The sequence below is a fragment of the Yarrowia lipolytica genome, chromosome 1E, assembly GCF_001761485.1.
Source record: "Yarrowia lipolytica chromosome 1E, complete sequence".
Classification (NCBI taxonomy): domain Eukaryota; kingdom Fungi; phylum Ascomycota; class Dipodascomycetes; order Dipodascales; genus Yarrowia; species Yarrowia lipolytica.
The window spans coordinates 269877-287590 of record NC_090774.1 but is presented as its reverse complement, the minus strand read 5'-3'; the positions used below and the strand labels follow the sequence as shown (position 1 = coordinate 287590).

The window sequence follows — 17714 nt, the reverse complement described above, 5'->3', positions numbered from 1 at the left end:
CGCACGTCAGAAAGGTGGAGGCGCAATAGCAGAGGTGCTCATATCTGGATAATCTCTTAGTCGCCCTGATAAGGTATCAAAACAGTGGATCCATGCCTCCTTTCCTTTGTTTTATAAAACGCAGACCTCCACCTCTTGTGTCGCTGTCTAAAACTTTCGTTTACCCACCTTTCAAGCCGTCCCTCATTCTGGTAAGACAACCTGCTTTATATTCCACGGCCCGGCTATGATCGGTAACTCCAAAACCACCCACACACCGTGTGTACGTGTGCAGGTGGTCCGGGTAACTGGAAGCCAAAAGCTCGGTCTCTCGAAAGTTAGAGTGTCGTTTACAGTATGTGCTGGTATTGTACGAGTGCTCGCGTCCGGGTAACGACCCATAGGCGCTTGTTGCCTCCTCCGAGGATCGTCATCAAGGAACAGTTTCGACACTGCATAAGATTGAAGCGTTAAAGAGACGCTCTTGTTAGTGTATAGCCATATAACCTGCTATTCTCCGTCTTGTAGCAACCCAGGAACATCGGCCAAGGAAAAAACCGGTTCTTATAGTTGATGTTTTGACACAAGGCTGGGTTTATGACTGCCTATCTCTTGTTCCCCTCAGGCTCATGCCGAGGGGGAGGGTTTGCCGCCGTATTCCTCTAACCATTGACTCAGACTCAAACCGTGAGGTAAACAGTCATTGCACAAGCTGGTGTGAAAGCCATAATATTAGCCACCGTGAACCGCAGTGTCCAGACCTTTGTCCATGGACTACTTGTAGGTGGGCAGCGCTTTTGACGTCAACGCATTCTTGTAAGAATTCTCATTTGGCGTTGCATCAGACCCCTTATATGCGACTCTCCCCGTATACACGGCACATGCGCCAGTATGCTCGAGAGCTGTGAGCGTTTGTTGCTTGCTGCTCGTTTCCTCGTTTCTCGCTTCCGCTGAACAAACTGAGACTCCATCGGAACCTTGGACGGAGCTCGTACTCGTAGATCTTCAATTGAGGAAATCCTGCCATGAGTCACACTACGTTAGGCCTGCTGGTTCCAGCGGTTTGCATCAGTCTCGGAACATTGTTGCAGTACCAACAATACGCTACAAGTAACAGTGAAGTTCTAAAAATCATGTCGCGTTAACTGCAGTCCGAAGAGCCGAGATCTTCAATCTGTGGAGGTAACAGTTTTGACCCAATAAAAACGCTTCCTCGCAAAGTTTGGACCCTAGTACACGCTTCCTGCTGATCTTTCTAATGTTGATTTATCTGATTAAATGCAAACCGTGGAGGTTGGCTTTTTCACCTGCCCTGAAAGCTACGAGTAGATCCTCGGCCTTCTCTTTAATGCAATGGTCATTAGGGCCACCAAGGTCAGGAACCTTTAGAGCTATTTTCGAACCCCCGCGAACTACATCTCTGTCACTCTTGAGAACGGTCCCCAACAACGGCTGTAGGCATTGCCGAGCCATGAATTCTGCTGGTCAATTGCCAAGAAGGGGCGCTGAGAGTTTGGTACCTGGTGGCACGCTTGTCTCAAGACCCGCGCCCGAAAAGAGTGTGCCCCTTTGTATGCCTGCAGAAAAAATATGGAGGCTTTCACATAGCAAGGTGCACCACTGATTGGTTCCAGTTTCTCGCGTTTTAACAGGTAGTGTGTTATTGTAGCTGCATCTGGAGTACACTTACACGGCGGTGGGCGGGGATGTTTCAAAACAACAGTCTTATCTGGCCAATTGAATCTGCGTTCTACCCGTCTTCTCAACTTAGCGATCGATTTTTTTCTTTCCGCGCCTACCGTAATTTCCTTGTAATTCTTTCTCACTCGTTTTGTCTTTTTCGGTTGTCAATCGCATCATTGTGCATCCCACACGAGAAATCAACACAACCGCATCTGATAATCATTCCCAGGAAGGAAAAATAACGCATTCCAGGAGAAACAGCACTGTTTGTGGGTGTAATTGGTATTCGTAATGAAGGTATCGCGTCATCCTTCTATCTACAACAACTACAGAGTCGACATATATACCTACAACCCCAACTTTCGCAGCTGTCTTGTATGGTTTTGGATACACGGACCCACCGACACTTTTTACCCCGATGCCTTTCTTTCTCTGCTTTCACGTTTCTTTAGACTTTCAATCAACGCATGCAGATGTGAGGCTACACATACATTTCGGTTCATCTGGTGGTAATCGATGTTCCCACACAAGACAGACTATTATCAAAAACACATTCATTGAGATCTGCTAGTAAATACGATGAAAATACCAACACCCTGAAGTATCGTGACTATTTTACTTACTCAGATCTGTTCGCCCCTGAATATAACCATGTAAGCTCCTCCGTGTACAGCATCCCATGCACGGTACCTTAGCCAAGGCTAGACGGAAGTCTAATAATACGCCCATGCCTAATAAGGGAACACAGACATTCATCTTGGGAAGATCGATCGTCCTTTTGTGTTCTGTCGCTGTCTACTTAAATACCTACTTTGCCCCCCCCATCTTAGTTTTTCTTTCCTTACATAGCTTTCGCACATTACACAAATGCTTTTCAAGTCTGTTGTCGTCTCCACCCTGGCCGCCGCTGCTCTGGCCCAGAAGAACACCACCGACGGTGTCACCGGCAAGCTCGGCGATGCTGCCATCATCAACGACAACCCCGTTGGCGAAGTCTACGAGGTCGTTTTTGACAAGGAGGGAACCGTTAAGGGAAAGATCACCTTCACTGCTGCTAAGAACGGAACCGGTGTTGATGTCTCGGTCGACCTTGAGGGTAAGTTCGACGGCGTCGAGGGTCCCTACCCTTACCACATCCACGCCCTGCCCGTTCCCGCCAACGGCTCCTGCGCCGCCACTTTGGCTCACCTTGACCCCTACCAGCGAGGTCAGAAGCCTGAGTGTGACGCCTCCAAGCCAGAGACTTGTGAGGTTGGTGACCTTTCCGGCAAGCACGGCAAGATCCCCTCAGCCAACGGTTCCACCACCCACTTCCACACTGAGTACACCGAGCTCTACGCTTCCACTAAGGACGGCATTGGTGCTTTCCTCGGCAACGTCTCCGTCGTTATCCATGCCCCCAACACTTCCCGACTTGCTTGCGCTAACATTGAGCTCAAGAAGGGCTCCGCAGTTGCTGGTGGAAACTCCACCTCCAACCACACCGCTTCTGGCAAGCCTTCTGGAACTGCTGCTGCCAACGCCAACGGTGCTGGTATCTCTGGTGTTTCTCAGATTGTTGTCGGTGGTGCCGCCATTTTCGCCGCCGCTGCTCTTCTCTAATTTATGTATGTAATGACTCAGATAGATGACCATGAAAAAATGAAACACTTGCTGTTCTAATCCGAGATGTGTGTGATGTCACAGCATGTACAGTAGACACTTACAGGCTGTTGTGTGTGAGAGAATGTAGGGCCACCACCAGGTCCAATGGTATCGTCATGTGCTTGTATACATGTAGGGAATCTTACTTTGCGGGGGTATCACAATCATGATGTGATGATGTTGGTGTGCAGTGATCTTGGCAGGGTCAAGTCGAAATGTGGCCAAGAAGCGCAGTTGCAGGTATCATGTGTAATATGTGTTCTGGAATGTGCACAGGCCAAGGGCCAGTCAGGCTTATATATAAATCTTCAATTTGCGCACTAATTTGCTCATGGCTTGTAAATGTGCTCGCAATGGTCGTCTTATTTGCTCAGTCGCGCAGAGTGAAGCACACTTTAAAGTGAGTGTGAGAGTGGGACAGGGGAGAGATCTACACAGTATGTACTGTAACCGACTTTAATGTTTTCTGCGGTTCCTTGGTGGTTGTGGAGTCTTCTTGCAGTTGACGCTGAGATTTATTGAAGAGTGGCAACGGAAGAAGCAGAGGTGCATTATCGTTGGTTCTGAGTCTTGAGATGTTGTATTGAAGTGTTACCAAGGATACCGTAATGAGAACAGTGTTTCCGTTTGTTTGTTTTTTAATTAGCGACTTGTAGTTATGTGCGTTCTTGAGATGACTAAGAAGTTCTCAGTGTGAAGTTGTACAAGAATCGGTACCGGTCCAGTAGTTGCAGCTTAGCGACAAAATCGAGAAAATGCCGTCATGGCTAGGTCAGTGAACATCGATTGAGAGCTCGGTCGGCTTCGATGTCGAGTGTCACTGGTTCTACGAGGCCCATGCCCTCTTTTAAGCCCTTTCATTTGGGACCTACGGAAGTGCCGAAATTTGGGTTCAATACTCACAACCTGGGAGATGCATCGATCCATTATCGAACCTTGCAGTCGTTCTGAAAGCTTCCACTTACGAACAACAGAACAACTATCAAAATGACAACCACTCTAGTAAAGCAATGGCTTGATCTCGACCAGAACCCCGTCACCCGAAAGCAGATTGAGGATCTGCAGACCGCCAATGACACCAAGCAGCTGGAGACTCTGCTCAGCAAGCGGATCTCATTTGGAACTGCTGGACTTCGTGCTCGAATGGAGGCTGGATTCGCGCGAATGAATGACGTGACCGTTTTGCAGGCCTCTATTGGACTCGCCTCCTACGTAGATCGAGAAGTCCCCGACGCCACCTCCAAGGGTGTGGTCATTGGCCATGATCATCGGCACAACTCCGAACAGTTTGCCAAGCTCACAGCCCTGGCCTTCGTCAACAAGGGCTTCAAGGTGTACCTGTTCAAGGGCCTTGTCCACACACCCATCGTTCCTTTCGCCATTGATGCCCTTGGAGCCTCTTGTGGTGTCATGGTGACCGCATCCCACAACCCCGCGGCTGACAACGGCTACAAGGTCTACTGGGGAAACGGATGCCAGATTATCCCTCCCCATGATACTGGCATTGCCGCCGAGATTGACGCTCTCGCTGACAAGACCACCAAGTTTGAATGGGACCTGTCAAAGTTGGACAAGCTCATTGAGGGAGAGACTATCGACAACCGAACAGAGATGCAGCAAAAGTATAACGACAACCTAAAGAACCTGGTGCACCACAAGTTTGAGCCCTCCGGCCCTCTGGCTTCGGGTGTCGTCTACACTGCCATGCATGGTGTCGGCTACCTGCCTTCTATTGAGGCATTCAAGCTCTTTGGCATTCCTCTGGAAGATGTTTTCTCTGTTCGAAAGCAGCAGGAGCCCAACCCCGATTTCCCCACAGTAGCATTCCCTAACCCCGAAGAGCACGGCGCGCTCGATCTCGCTATGAAACTCGGTGATGCTCAGGGGGCTGATCTCATTGTTGCTAACGATCCCGATGCTGACCGATTCGCTGTTGCTGTCAAGGAGAACGGAGATAAGTGGGTGCAGCTCACTGGAAACCAGATTGGTATCCTGTTTTCTGCTTACCAGTGGGATCAGTACAAGAACTCTGGCAAGAAGATTGCGATGCTCAACTCCACAGTCTCTTCTCAGATGCTGAAATTCATGGCTGAGAAGGAGGGCTTCCTGTATGAAGATACTCTTACTGGCTTCAAGTGGATCGGAAACCGAGCTATTGATCTCGAGAAGGAGGGCTACACTGTGCCCTTTGCCTACGAGGAGGCTATTGGATATATGTTCCCCGGTGTACATGACAAGGACGGCGTGAGCGCGTCACTCGTCTTCCTTCAGCTGGCTCAGGCCTATGGAGGAGGCGCCAAGCTTATTGAGAAGCTCAACTCTCTCTATGACAAATACGGCCATTTTGCTGAGAAGAACGGCTACTATATTGCCAAGACTCCTGAGCTCACCACTGAAGCATTCAAGCATGTTCGATCCTACTTCAAAGGTAGATTTCAGAAGGGCGACTACCCCAAGACCATTGGTCCCTTTGATGTGACCAGCTGGAGAGATCTTACCACTGGTTACGACTCCACCACTCCTGACCACAAGCCCACTCTTCCTGTTTCTCCATCTACTGAGATGATCACTGCCACTCTGGCCACTCACGATAACCCCGATGAGTTTATTAGATTCACTGCTCGAGGTAGTGGAACTGAGCCCAAGCTCAAGATTTACATTGATGCTAAGGCCGCCTCCACTGAGCGAGCTCAGGAGCTTGCCCAGGAGACCTGGGATGCTCTGGATGAAGAGTGGTGGAGACCTGAGGAAAGCGGACTCCAGAGAGTCCACTAAGAACCTACCGATGTACTGGTTTTATTGCTCTTATCGTCTGCACGAGTAGAGTATATACACCTATGCTATTTTATATTTGAATTGGGCACTGTGCGTAGATGAGACGGGGAAGAATCGATATGATCGAGGAAGCTTTTTTTGGCCATTAGTTGAGAATTGAGAAACAGCGGGATCCCATGCTTCTTGTATCTATTACTTAGGTGTAGCTACTGTATGGCACGCCACACTCCCAATATTATGTCAGTTTCGTATAGGGGCCTCCAACAGCTCTTGGCATGCAGCTCTCATCGCATAGCGATACTCACGGGTAATGGAGCTGCAGCGTCTGTTATCTCTCTGTAAGCACGTTCATAATTCGCAATAATGATACCGGATCAGGCCCTAATGTAATACCCTCATTGAAAAAAGTTTGAGGGGCGCTTTGTTCCCCCTGTCTCAGTGTCATTTGAGCGCGTAATCAGCAAGTTCGGACCTCACCTTACAACAGCAGCTCTGTATGTTCTTCACTTGTCGTTATACCTCAATGGTACACATCTTAACGAGATGGTTAGGCATACTCAGTGGTAGCTACATTCGGTAGTCGTACAGTATAAATGCTCCAAAGATGGAGCAGACAACCCAAAATAGAGATCGTACTTGAGTTGTTTACCATCAACGCGAGAATTGCGACCAGAGTGGTGGAGGAACCTAAAGAGGACAGTGAACCGAGGTACAGTGTGCAAGTACTGGTACATTGTATGTGAAAGGGGTCCATAGGTTACTTGTGTTAATTACCAATATCTAATAATGGTTAGTTCTGTATATTCCCCGGTGATAGACATCCTTATACATGCACTGTTTCTGGGGTAGGGTGTGTGAGAGTTGGGCTAAACCGACATGCCCACGAACCTGAAACATTAAAAACGGGAGGACAATCTCAGGAGCGAACATTTCCTCATACAATTACAAGGCATGGTAGCGGCAGTACTGTAGTAGCAGCAGTCTTTTGAATTCACTCAAGTAGGCTTTACGCGAGTCTTTTTTTTTTGGTTGCATCAATACAAGCCTTTTCTATTGTTCTGGGCCGCGTTTTAGGAGCCTCTTCAGCCGAGCAGTCTGTTGGACTGGCCAGATATGGACAACTGGGAAGAAGATGAGCACTTGAGAGAGCTGTCATGGTCTTTGTTTCTCACGCATGAGTTCGCACGTAAAATCCACGTGTCCGACGCAGGTACGCCCTAAGGTTACCGCCAGTGTAAACAAGAAACTCCTTGGTGCCTCGGAAACTCCATTTAAGAGAAAATGAGCTGAGCAGGTGGGGTTCCGGGACTGATACCCACACTCTGGTCCAATAAAAATATCAGGGTCCATAAATCTGATATTCCGAAACTGGCCACGTGGAGTTTGGTGACAAGGTTCTACTAATGAGACATGCATTAAGTTCTCAGCCTGGATTGCGGTCTTTCGCGCCATAACATAATACTTGCATATCCCCCACGGCTAGCATTGAGCTCTTTCGCTTATCCACTTACAGTAGCTAGGCACCGACGTCCTCTCCATCGCCACACGACACACGGCTTCCCTTCATTTCTGCATCACGCCTCGAGATGATTTCGAGAGACAAAAAGCCCAACGAGCTGCCCAAGTACGAAAAGACTGGTGGAGTCGACTACAGAACCGATTTTAAGCCAAGAAAGCCGTCGCCATTATCACGACCAAACCTGCAGGTCCCACAAATCACAAAGCTCCGTCTAGCTGCTGTTTTTGTGGCTGTGACGTTGATTGTGTTCCTTTTTGGTTCGCACCACGAGGTCAGCTACTCCGACGTGCTTCAATCGGTACAGGGATACAAGCAGTACGTGTCGGATTCGATAAAGCAGGGATCCATAAGCTCACAGAGCCCTGCTGAGGCTCACAGAAAGCCCCTTGGTGAGGTCAGCTTTGTCGATCTACGTGACGCAGCCGGTGACTGGAGCAAAAACAGTCCCCTGAACCAACGCGTTTTGGTGTGCATGCCCCTGCGAAACGTAGAAAAGGTGGTTCCTATCATGGCCTCGCATCTCCGAAACCTCACATATGACCACAACCTAATTGATCTCGCTTTTCTCATCTCGGACACGGATGACAATACCGTCAATGTGCTGGAGGATGAGATCAACTCGATCCAGAGCGACGCCGACCCCAAAATGCCTTTCAACAAGATCACCCTTCTGTTCCGTGACTTTGGATCTGCTGTCGGTACAGACTTCTCTGACAGACACGGCGTTGCTGTCCAAGGTGTTCGAAGGAAGCTCATGGGCCGGGCCCGAAACTGGCTCCTCTCTTCTCTGCTGGAGCCCACACATTCCTGGGTCTACTGGCGTGATGCCGACATTGAGACCTCACCTCCCACCATCATCGAGGATCTGATGAAGCATAACGTTGATGTCATTGTTCCTAATGTGTGGAGACCTCTGCCTGATTGGCTGGGAAGTGAGCAGCCCTACGACCTGAACTCGTGGCAGGAGTCCCAGCCTGCCCTTGATCTCGCTGCTACACTGGACGAGGATGAGGTCATCGTGGAGGGTTACGCTGAGTACCCTACGTACCGGCCCCATCTGGCATACGTCAGAAACGCTGACGGTAACCCTGATGAACAGGTTGATCTCGACGGTATTGGAGGTGTTTCCATTCTCGCCCGATCTCGTGTGTTCCTGTCAGGTGCTCACTTCACCGGTTTCACTTTTGAGAACCATGCTGAGACCGAGGCTTTCGGAAAGATGTGCAAGAAGATGGGCTTCACTGTACGAGGGCTGCCTCACTACACCGTTTGGCACATGTACGAACCATCAGAAGATGATCTCAAGGAGATGATGCGACGAGAAAAGGAAGAGAAGGAGAAGGAGAAGCAGGAGAAGGGAACCACCGAAAACAAGGATCTTGAGGTCAATGAGGCTCCTGAAGTCAAGGAACTTGAGGCTTAACACATTGACATTGAATGGCATGAATGACTATGCCTTGATTAGACTAATATAGAAAGGTTGGGAATGTATTTAATAGACGAACTGTTCTATCTTAGTGATGAATACGAACCTTATTGTAGGTGCTAATACAAGCGGGTGTAGGAAAATCTAACATTGATATTGTGTTTGTCTAAGACTCTATGAACTCCTCCTACTTGTAGTCAGACTCTCTTTATGGATGCAAATGGAGACGCAATGGCCTTCAGGATGTAGATGGCCGGATAACAAATGAACCGAATAACGGCACATGCAAATTCAACAATGATTATTGCCTGATAAAGCAACCAAATAAACACTAGCAGCTCTACCACAGCAATAACAATTGCCAAATTGGGATATTCAGACTTTCTTGCAGTTTCGACAGGCTCCATGACTACTTTGACAATGACATCGAGAGACGGGATCGAGTTATACAGGTGGCGCATGATCTTGCCATAGTCGGTTTGACTCTTCTTACTAGATCGCTTCATCTTGCGACGGCTGCTTGAAGGTTTATCCAAAGCAGACAGCTCTAGGATGTCAATGGGCGGACTCGAGTTTCGAGAAAGGTGAGACGGGTAGGGCACCGTCTTGGATTGTGGGTTAGTGGGTAGCATCGCAGGTGACATTGTCGGTGACTTTTTGGATGTCTTGGACTTGGAACGATGATGCTTGCTGTGTGTAAAATGGCCCGCGGTCAGAGGGTCGATCGAGCCATCTACCATCATCATGCCATCAATTCCATCAATTCCAATGCCATGAAGGGAAGGCGAAGCACTCCTGCTCTTCTTTGAATTGGACTTCCTTTTGGGCACCTTTGAATCACCCGGTTCCAAATCAGCTGCAAACTCTTCTTGTTGTCGTTGCATCATAAGGTCATACTCAGCAGACTTGTCGAGCTGAGTTCCAGCTGGGGGTATCTGTATATGAGCCACAGTTTCGGGGTAGTGGTATGGAAGTGGGTATTGTGGTGAGAACGCTACGGCTGAGGGTTGCGTTTCAACAGGCAGAGTCCCTGCTTGCATTTGTTGGTAATGCTCCTCGTACATTTGGGAGTTTCCGTTGGCCGCTTCATCTGCCAGAATGTCATTGATGAGGTCTTGTTTGCTCTCTTTGGTCTTCAACAGTTTGGACACCTTTGCCATGAACCCAGACTCGGAGTCGTCACCAGCAATAGAGCCGTCAGGGGAGACTCGGCCTCTTGTGAATATCTTGGAAGACCTCTTCGATGATGAGGTCCGCTCCATGGGTTCGGATTCGATCTCAGATCTGGGAATTGGATTGGATCTGGGCATGGTCCCTGGGATAACAAGAGAGTCGTCATCAGATGCAATAGCCTGTTCAGATCCAACTTGATCTGCATACAAGCCTTTCATATCTGGTCGCGCTCCTGATCCAGAATGCTTGCGGAACTCAGACATGAACACAGAACGACCATCATCAGAAGTGACGGTGGATGATCTGGCTCTGGTTCGTTGGGATGGCTGCCTTGAGATGGCAGGAGACTCCCTGGGAGAGAATCTCCGGTTGCTGATTGTTTGAGGTGGCAACATTGGACTTCGTGGTGAACGAGGCGATGTAGATCTCTGTGACTTATGGTGTATTGAGTTGTTGAAGGAAGGATACGGCAACTGATCCCACTCTGCGGTTGCGGGCAAGGTCGAAACTGAAGTGTGTCTGTTACTCTCAGCTGCTGCTGGTGATGAGAGTCTCGGAGTGGAGTAGTGGTTATTGTTGGCTTCACCTGGAGAGCTCGTAGGGTTGCTGGAATCCGATCCTGGATAGGGTTTATAAGAAGCCATTTTGCGCAGGAACGGCTTTCATGTTCTTGGGGGATAATCGTGTATTGAGTTTTGGACTCTGCACTCTGGAGAAAATGAATACCCTTTTGTTTCAGATGAGACGTTGCCGACGATGGATATGTAGGTTGGTTTCAGGTGTGCTATGCTGAAGGAAGTGTACTGCGAGGTTTGATCCCCTGGTGCTTGGGATATGTGACGTATTAATAACTGGGAAAACGTTTTCAGCTGTCTATTCCCCGAAACTGGAGTGCAGCGTATCGTTTTGTCCTTTATCGTAGGGCTTTGTGTGGCATGTAGCTTGTTTCGTTGTTTTTGATAACCGTTTGTGCGGTGAGTCGTGTAGTGGCGAAAAGAGTGGGATTATTATTAGAAGATCTGCTAATTAATACGGATATCCGAGGTGTCAATTGAGCTAACATTACGGACTACCGCACGACGTGCATCTACCGTTTATGTACATTGCTATCTGTCAGTAGTTACTTGTAGTTGTCAGGTGTGCAGCAGTAGGCCATGGAGTTAAAAGAGTGCACAAAGGTGTGCATGTGAGCTGCATCCTGCTGACCCAATCTGGAGCACCATACATGATCTACAATGATTTGCCATGGGCAAGCCATCAGGAAACTCGAAAACGCCAAGAGAGAGGCTGTCAAGTGAATTATTTTTTTGGAGCAGCTGTTGGGGTAAACTCCCCTTACCCCACATCCGGTACTTTTGCGTGAGATCTCATTATTCTCTACAGACCATCCACGCATAATATCTTGTCAGACACTTGCGGCCACATGACCAAAGACACATGCAGAAGCCTTTTAGTGTTCGTCTCTGGTACAAATCAGTGCAGTTTTTGGACCTCGTCATTGGGGCTTGGAGCTACGTCTCATTTAGAAGCTGGGGGCTGATCGGAAATATGGACGAAACATAATGTCTTAATTGCACACTGAACTAGACCGGCTATTGGACTAAAGGTAAGTTCATCGAGTTTCCGCAAAACGACAACTTGTAAGTATGTTCTAGCTTCAAGGCATCCCCTGAAAGCGGACGTCCTGACACTCAGGTGGGTCACAGTTACGAGAATAGCGAAGTTTTTGAAGCTTGGTGTCTCATTTTAAATTTAGTTAGACCTGGAATTCTGTTACAGTACAGTACAAGTGGCTACTTGTAGCTCATGATGGAACCCGAGGCTCACATAAAAACAGATGTCACAGTGCACACAGTGCACCACACATAGCCTCTTGATAGCACCCTCATGCCGCACTAGAGAAACTTTGTGCGCAGTATAACCCAGATACCGAACTTATCGGGAGTCGGTAATAATCTTCAGGAATAACGTACTGTATTTCTGAGCAATATTTCGTCCGAGTTTCTGCCGCTCCATTTCCCTTAGCTCTACTAGCTCTCACATAATTGCGCGGTTTCAACCCCACATGAAAGAGGCAACTTCATGCAACTATTTTGGTTGTGAATTTGTAGCAAGTTCCATCAAGTGGCTACAAGTACATACTGTAGCGCGTATCTATGCCATGAAGTTTACCTGCCGAGCCGAGCACGTAAGAGGATAATTGTTGCTTCTTGGTCTCACAACTAGAACAATCACCTGAAGGCAAGTGGGCTCAATGAAGCGGATGAAGGCCCCGTTGTGGGGAAGATAGCGGCTACTAGGTTCGATTGCCGATCCCACTCACCCGTTAAACTCATGGCACGTTGGACTTTTAGCTTCCTGTCTTTGCAAAGAGGATGATGACGTATGTTGGTCAGAGTAAACGTGTTGAGCCGCACTGTCAACGTATTGTACTCATCCTTGTATAATATTAGAATTTAGTGCAAAAAGTGCAAGCCTTCCGGGACATGTTCTCCTGCGTACTGCAGTGACTTGTCTCAGTATCAGTGGTTTCCATACACGCTATTGGCCAGGTCAGTGTAAAATTTTGTGACGGAATAGGCGTAGCCCAAGCACTTGATAATCCTCCCAAGCCCCAAGTGGCCTTATTTGTGCGTCTCTGATGCACAAAATTAGCAACCTCCAAACTTTATTTGACTCAGGGTGGCCGATTTGATTGGCTGAATTTACAGTGACTGTCTAGAGTAGGGGTTTTGTAGGGGGACGGAGAACATGATTCTTTCCGTCTGTTGGATAGCAACAATCACGTCTATTGTAGTATAGTAAGTGCTGGGGAGGTTTAGTTCAAAAGAGGTTGGCCCCAAAGATACATGCACATGACCCATAGACCAAGACACGTCAATTGTGACTGTGCCAACCCGTATCTCCAATAGCTATGTTCTGATAGCTACTGTAGCTATCAACTCACATCCACTCAGATCACCTTACCTGAAACAGCGATGCTCAACAATCAAGAGAGGCGGAAGAGGAAGCAGTACCCACCAGAGAGCCTCTACAAAGCCTGCATGGAGGTGATCAGGACCAACTCAACTCACAAAGCAGCAGGCAAAAAATGGAACGTTCCTGATTCTACCGTCTCGTGGAGGATCCGTCTACTGAAACAACATGGTTCTCTACAGCCCGACTGGATCGAGAAGATGAGAATTTCCTACAAGGAATTGGCGCTTAAAATGAATTGGGCTCATAGCAACAATAAAAAATTGTCAGAGGCTCACGAGCGGGGTCTGTTGGACCACGTTAAATTCCAACACTCCATTGCCAGACCCGTCAAGCTAAAGGACATCTCAAAGATTGCCAACTACCTGCTCAAAGCGAACGGCAACACTGAAACCGTGGGCAAGAACTGGGCTTCCAACTTCGTTACTCGTCATAATCTTCTCGAAGTCAAGCGGCCCGTGTCTTTGGAACAAGCCAGAATCGATGGCACGACACACGATAAACTCGAAGAATTCATTACAACTATCACCTCCCAGACTCTGGAGGAGGTCCTTCCAGAGAACCGCTGGAACATGGACGAAACTGGGTTCCAACAAGGAGAAGGAAGAGGCGGACAAGTGGTTGGACTCAGGGGTGAACCTGCCATTCAATCTGTCACTGGCAGAAGCGCAACTACAACGGTTATTGAAACAGTCTCGGCAACTGGAAAAAGCACGAGGGCCTTGGTGATCTTCAAGGGAAAAACCGTGCAGGGTCAATGGTTTCCGAAGGGATCTCGTGCGGAAGATTACAAGGACATGGTGTTCGAATTCTCAGATTCTGGCTTCACGAACAACAACACTGCCTGGAAATGGTTGACGCAGGTTTTTATTCCTGACACGATGCCGAAAGACAAATATGGGAACGACGCCCCTCATATTCGTCGAATACTCTATATGGATGGGCATCACAGCCACACGCAGAAGAGGTTTCTCCTGAAATGCATCGAGCACAACATCACTACGGTTCTCTTACCACCCCACACCAGCCACATTACCCAGCCGCTTGATGTGGGTGTGTTCAGCTCCATGAAACATTGGTACAAAGACTTGGCTGGCAATGAGGGAAAGGTGGGAAACCTCACTGACGCAGGGCCGCACGTATTCTTGACTGTGATCAACGAGGTGCGTGAGAAGGCTCTTACCGAGAGCAACATAGCGTCTGGATGGAGAGCCAGCGGACTGTGGCCACTCGACCCCGAAAAAATTCGCTCCAATCCGAGGCTGATTCGTGAGAATGGAAACAAGGAGCCGCTCGGAGCTGTGAGGCAAGATTACACCTCTCAAGACACGGTTAGAGCAATCTTTCCGATCAACACACCAACTCCCGCTGTCCCCGATATGCCATTGCAGCCAAGCCTGGAAGAGCTTGAAAATTCCATTCATGACGACACCCATGATGAAACGTACAAGTGTACCAGCGAGTCTGAAAGTGACGGCAGTGGCTCTAGTGATTCTAGTGACTCTGACGTTAGTGCCTCTGACATTATTGTCAACGATGGTGCCATGGACGCCAGCGATTACGAGTTCTTAGCAGCTGTGAACGAGGAACTATTGGAACGTCAAAACAACGCCAACCAGGTTGACGCTGACGAAACACTCGGCTCACAACAGGCTTTCCACAACTTTTCCAGCTCGCACTGGCATCACGACGATTGTATTGAGAAGATTTTCTGCAAAGAAACGTACCCGCCCATGGAGAATCCACCTACAGGTGGAAACGCCCTTCTTACATGGGCTCATAGCACGCATCCCGCGATGCGAGATTTCCTCATTCACGGCTTAAAGCCATTTGTTGAGATGATCGATAGACTGGTGGGTGACTTGTATCACATGCAAGAGGATGCCACTATGCGACAGCACGAAATCGACATCGTCAGAAGCAAAACGAAGAGAATCAGAGTAAACCGAAGCGCACCTGATCAAGTAATTTCGAGCCAGGACGTTTTCGCAGCCATTGGCGCCAGGGAAGACCGCGGCAACGCTAGGCGAGAGCGATCAGCACGGTCTACGGGGGAGGAGCCCACACAGGAGGAGCCCACACAGGAGGAGCCCACACAGGAGGACTCTACACGACAGCAGTCTACACGACAGCAGTCCACACGACAGCGGTCCACACGACGTGCCGGTCCCTTTTCGAAGGTCCCACCCTCGCTATTTGCTGACAGTCCCACCTCTGACACCAGCTCGGGGCCACAAGACGATAACTGTCCCAGTTCTGACTCTCTTATGCTGTCCGACTGAGTGCCTCCATTGTAGCCTAGCGCGCTAGGCGTGTTGAGTTTCGGCCAATGTGGTTTTTTAGTAATTTGAGTTTTTCTTTGTCAACTACCCATGTACAGATGCTGCAAAGCCTCAATACTCACAAAAAACGGGGAAAATGAGTGATTTATCGTCGTTGTAAAATTGGGCCACGTCATGAAGGGGGTTTTCGTACTTAATTAATTAGCTATGACTATCGCGAGATGTTCAATTTCACCGAAATAAGATTAGGCTATACATGACTCTCTGAAATAAGGCCACTTGGGGCTTGGGAGGATTATCAAGTGCTTGGGCTACGCCTAATACTCTAAAAATTCGAAATAATGAGGAACAGTATTATTACCCCATACCCCTACATTCTGCGAGTACTGTATGTACGGTGGTGTGGTATGATACCTTGGGGAGCTCATACATGTGGTCTCATTCATTAAGCGTATTGATTAACAAATTACTCGTGTAATAAGTACTTGTATTGTATAAGTACAATTTATTGAAAGTTTGACAGATTTACTGATGTGGAAACACACCAGTATCAAAATATTTCTTAGAAGCTTGGGGTGCGGGGTGTCATCAGGACTGAGGTTTATGGTGAGGTTGATGACGAGGTTGATGATGGTGAGGCCTATGAGACCAATAAAGAGACACAGAGGTTGGGAGATCCGACCACATGACGGGCCTTTCTACCAATCAACTTCAGGACCAGTCTGAGGACCCTGATATCCATCCTGATCTGCAACATCTAGTTGCCAATAGCGCATGCTGTAGAATCTGGTATTGTACTGATTGTGTGTATCTGCTGATCATCTGGTACCGTAATAGATACGGCGTTATTTTGTTGAGGTGGACCGTTATCTCCGTTCGGGAATGCCGGTGGTTCTTCCTGAACAAGGGCGGTTCTCGGCGAAGTGAGAGTTGTGGAACCACAAGTAGTCAAAGATACAGTTACCCCCAAACAAGAGAGCCTGAAGTGTCACACCCAGGACCCCCTCGCTCTGGCCTTGGGATTGCTCTACATACCAGGTACCTTGCAAGCTCAGAAGCATAGATACTGTGGCCCCGGTAACATCAAGAGGAGAGCGGGCGAATAAGTTACGGGGAGATATTATGAACTTCACTAGCTGAGGTGGTGAGTGAATATGGCGACTGCGAGAACGGCGGCTCAATGGGCATTGCTCGGATAAGAACGATAACTATCATGAACATGTCACAAATACAGCACAAGTATATTCTGTATGTACTTGTACAGCAGCCTACAGTATGTATAGTAGTTTGACGGATATGTATGGAGACCAGCGGTATCAGGAGGATCTTCCTAATCCAATTCTTCTAGATGTGAAATGTAATCATCCTCGAACCGTCCTATATCTGCTATCCTAGACGCTGTTTCGGAGTGTCACATGGCTGTATGCGAACCGTGACAACTTGTAACCCATGTAGAGCCCCATAGGTCGGTCCCGTCACTTGTCTGTGTCATAACCACTCATTCGCTGCTCTCACTTTGAGAGACTAATAAGAACGATTGGGATCGTTACAAATACTGTACTTGTACTTTCTAAGGTCAGTGAATTTGAAGAGATATCGTAGACTCAACCTGTTGCCTATCTCGTCTGCCCATTCTGTCTATACAAGTAGTCAGTTTCTGGAAGTATGGGAGAAGCCTTGGAGTTCACTACGTTTGAAAACAGACTGTCTCGGTGTCCTTATCTCTAATAGATCTCGACTAAGACGTAGCTGACACTCTCCCCCTCCTCCCTCACCATGTACAAGTACAGCTTTCATTCATTCGTTCCACAGCCTGGCATATACGAGCCTTGTATCTAAACTCCTGTGTCAGACGTATAATCACTGCGGTATCAGAATTACAAGTAGCTGTAGATCCGCAATAGTTCTCAATCCCACAGCTGCTACATGTTCAATGAATGCTGTGCAAGGGTTTTAGGCCATACTGTAGATAGATAGGTGGTCTCGTTTCAAGGGTTATGCTTACAATTCATGAAACGATGCTACCGACTGACTCTATGGTGGAGCTATACAGTGGTACAGTACATCTAGAGAGACGGCTTAATCTGTAAGTAAGGGCAAATACCCTGTAATTCGAGCCTCTTAGGTATGTTTTCTACAGCTTTGGCAAACCTCACCAGCGTCCTGATTCGACTGTAGAGAATTGGCGCTCTTCTGGCACCGCATGATAACGTATGAATAGGATAACATGTGGTCTTTTAGTTGTCAATGATTCGTG

The 17714-nt window shown here is 48.2% G+C and overlaps 5 protein-coding genes across 5 annotated transcripts; 4 read left to right on the top strand and 1 right to left on the bottom strand.

Annotated features, from left to right (window-relative positions):
* Positions 1-2529: 2529 nt before the first annotated feature.
* Positions 2530-3264, top strand: YALI1_E02850g (uncharacterized protein; the record flags this gene model as incomplete). The annotated part of the gene is made up of 1 exon (XM_503452.3): positions 2530-3264. The coding sequence occupies one exon, from the start codon at positions 2530-2532 to the stop codon at positions 3262-3264; it is 735 nt and encodes a 244-aa protein (XP_503452.1).
* A 1029-nt stretch (positions 3265-4293) lies between these two features.
* YALI1_E02832g (uncharacterized protein) lies at positions 4294-6081 on the top strand (the record flags this gene model as incomplete). Its single annotated transcript, XM_503451.1, has 1 exon — positions 4294-6081. The coding sequence occupies one exon, from the start codon at positions 4294-4296 to the stop codon at positions 6079-6081; it is 1788 nt and encodes a 595-aa protein (XP_503451.1).
* Positions 6082-7667: 1586 nt separating this feature from the next.
* On the top strand, positions 7668-9023 carry YALI1_E02799g (uncharacterized protein; the record flags this gene model as incomplete). Its single annotated transcript, XM_503450.1, has 1 exon — positions 7668-9023. The coding sequence occupies one exon, from the start codon at positions 7668-7670 to the stop codon at positions 9021-9023; it is 1356 nt and encodes a 451-aa protein (XP_503450.1).
* Positions 9024-9223: 200 nt separating this feature from the next.
* Positions 9224-10843, bottom strand: YALI1_E02767g (uncharacterized protein; the record flags this gene model as incomplete). The annotated part of the gene is made up of 1 exon (XM_503449.3): positions 9224-10843. One exon carries the CDS (start codon positions 10841-10843, stop codon positions 9224-9226), a length of 1620 nt encoding a protein of 539 aa, XP_503449.3.
* A 2334-nt stretch (positions 10844-13177) lies between these two features.
* YALI1_E02744g (uncharacterized protein) lies at positions 13178-15457 on the top strand (the record flags this gene model as incomplete). Its single annotated transcript, XM_068282894.1, has 1 exon — positions 13178-15457. The coding sequence occupies one exon, from the start codon at positions 13178-13180 to the stop codon at positions 15455-15457; it is 2280 nt and encodes a 759-aa protein (XP_068138995.1).
* Positions 15458-17714: the final 2257 nt, after the last annotated feature.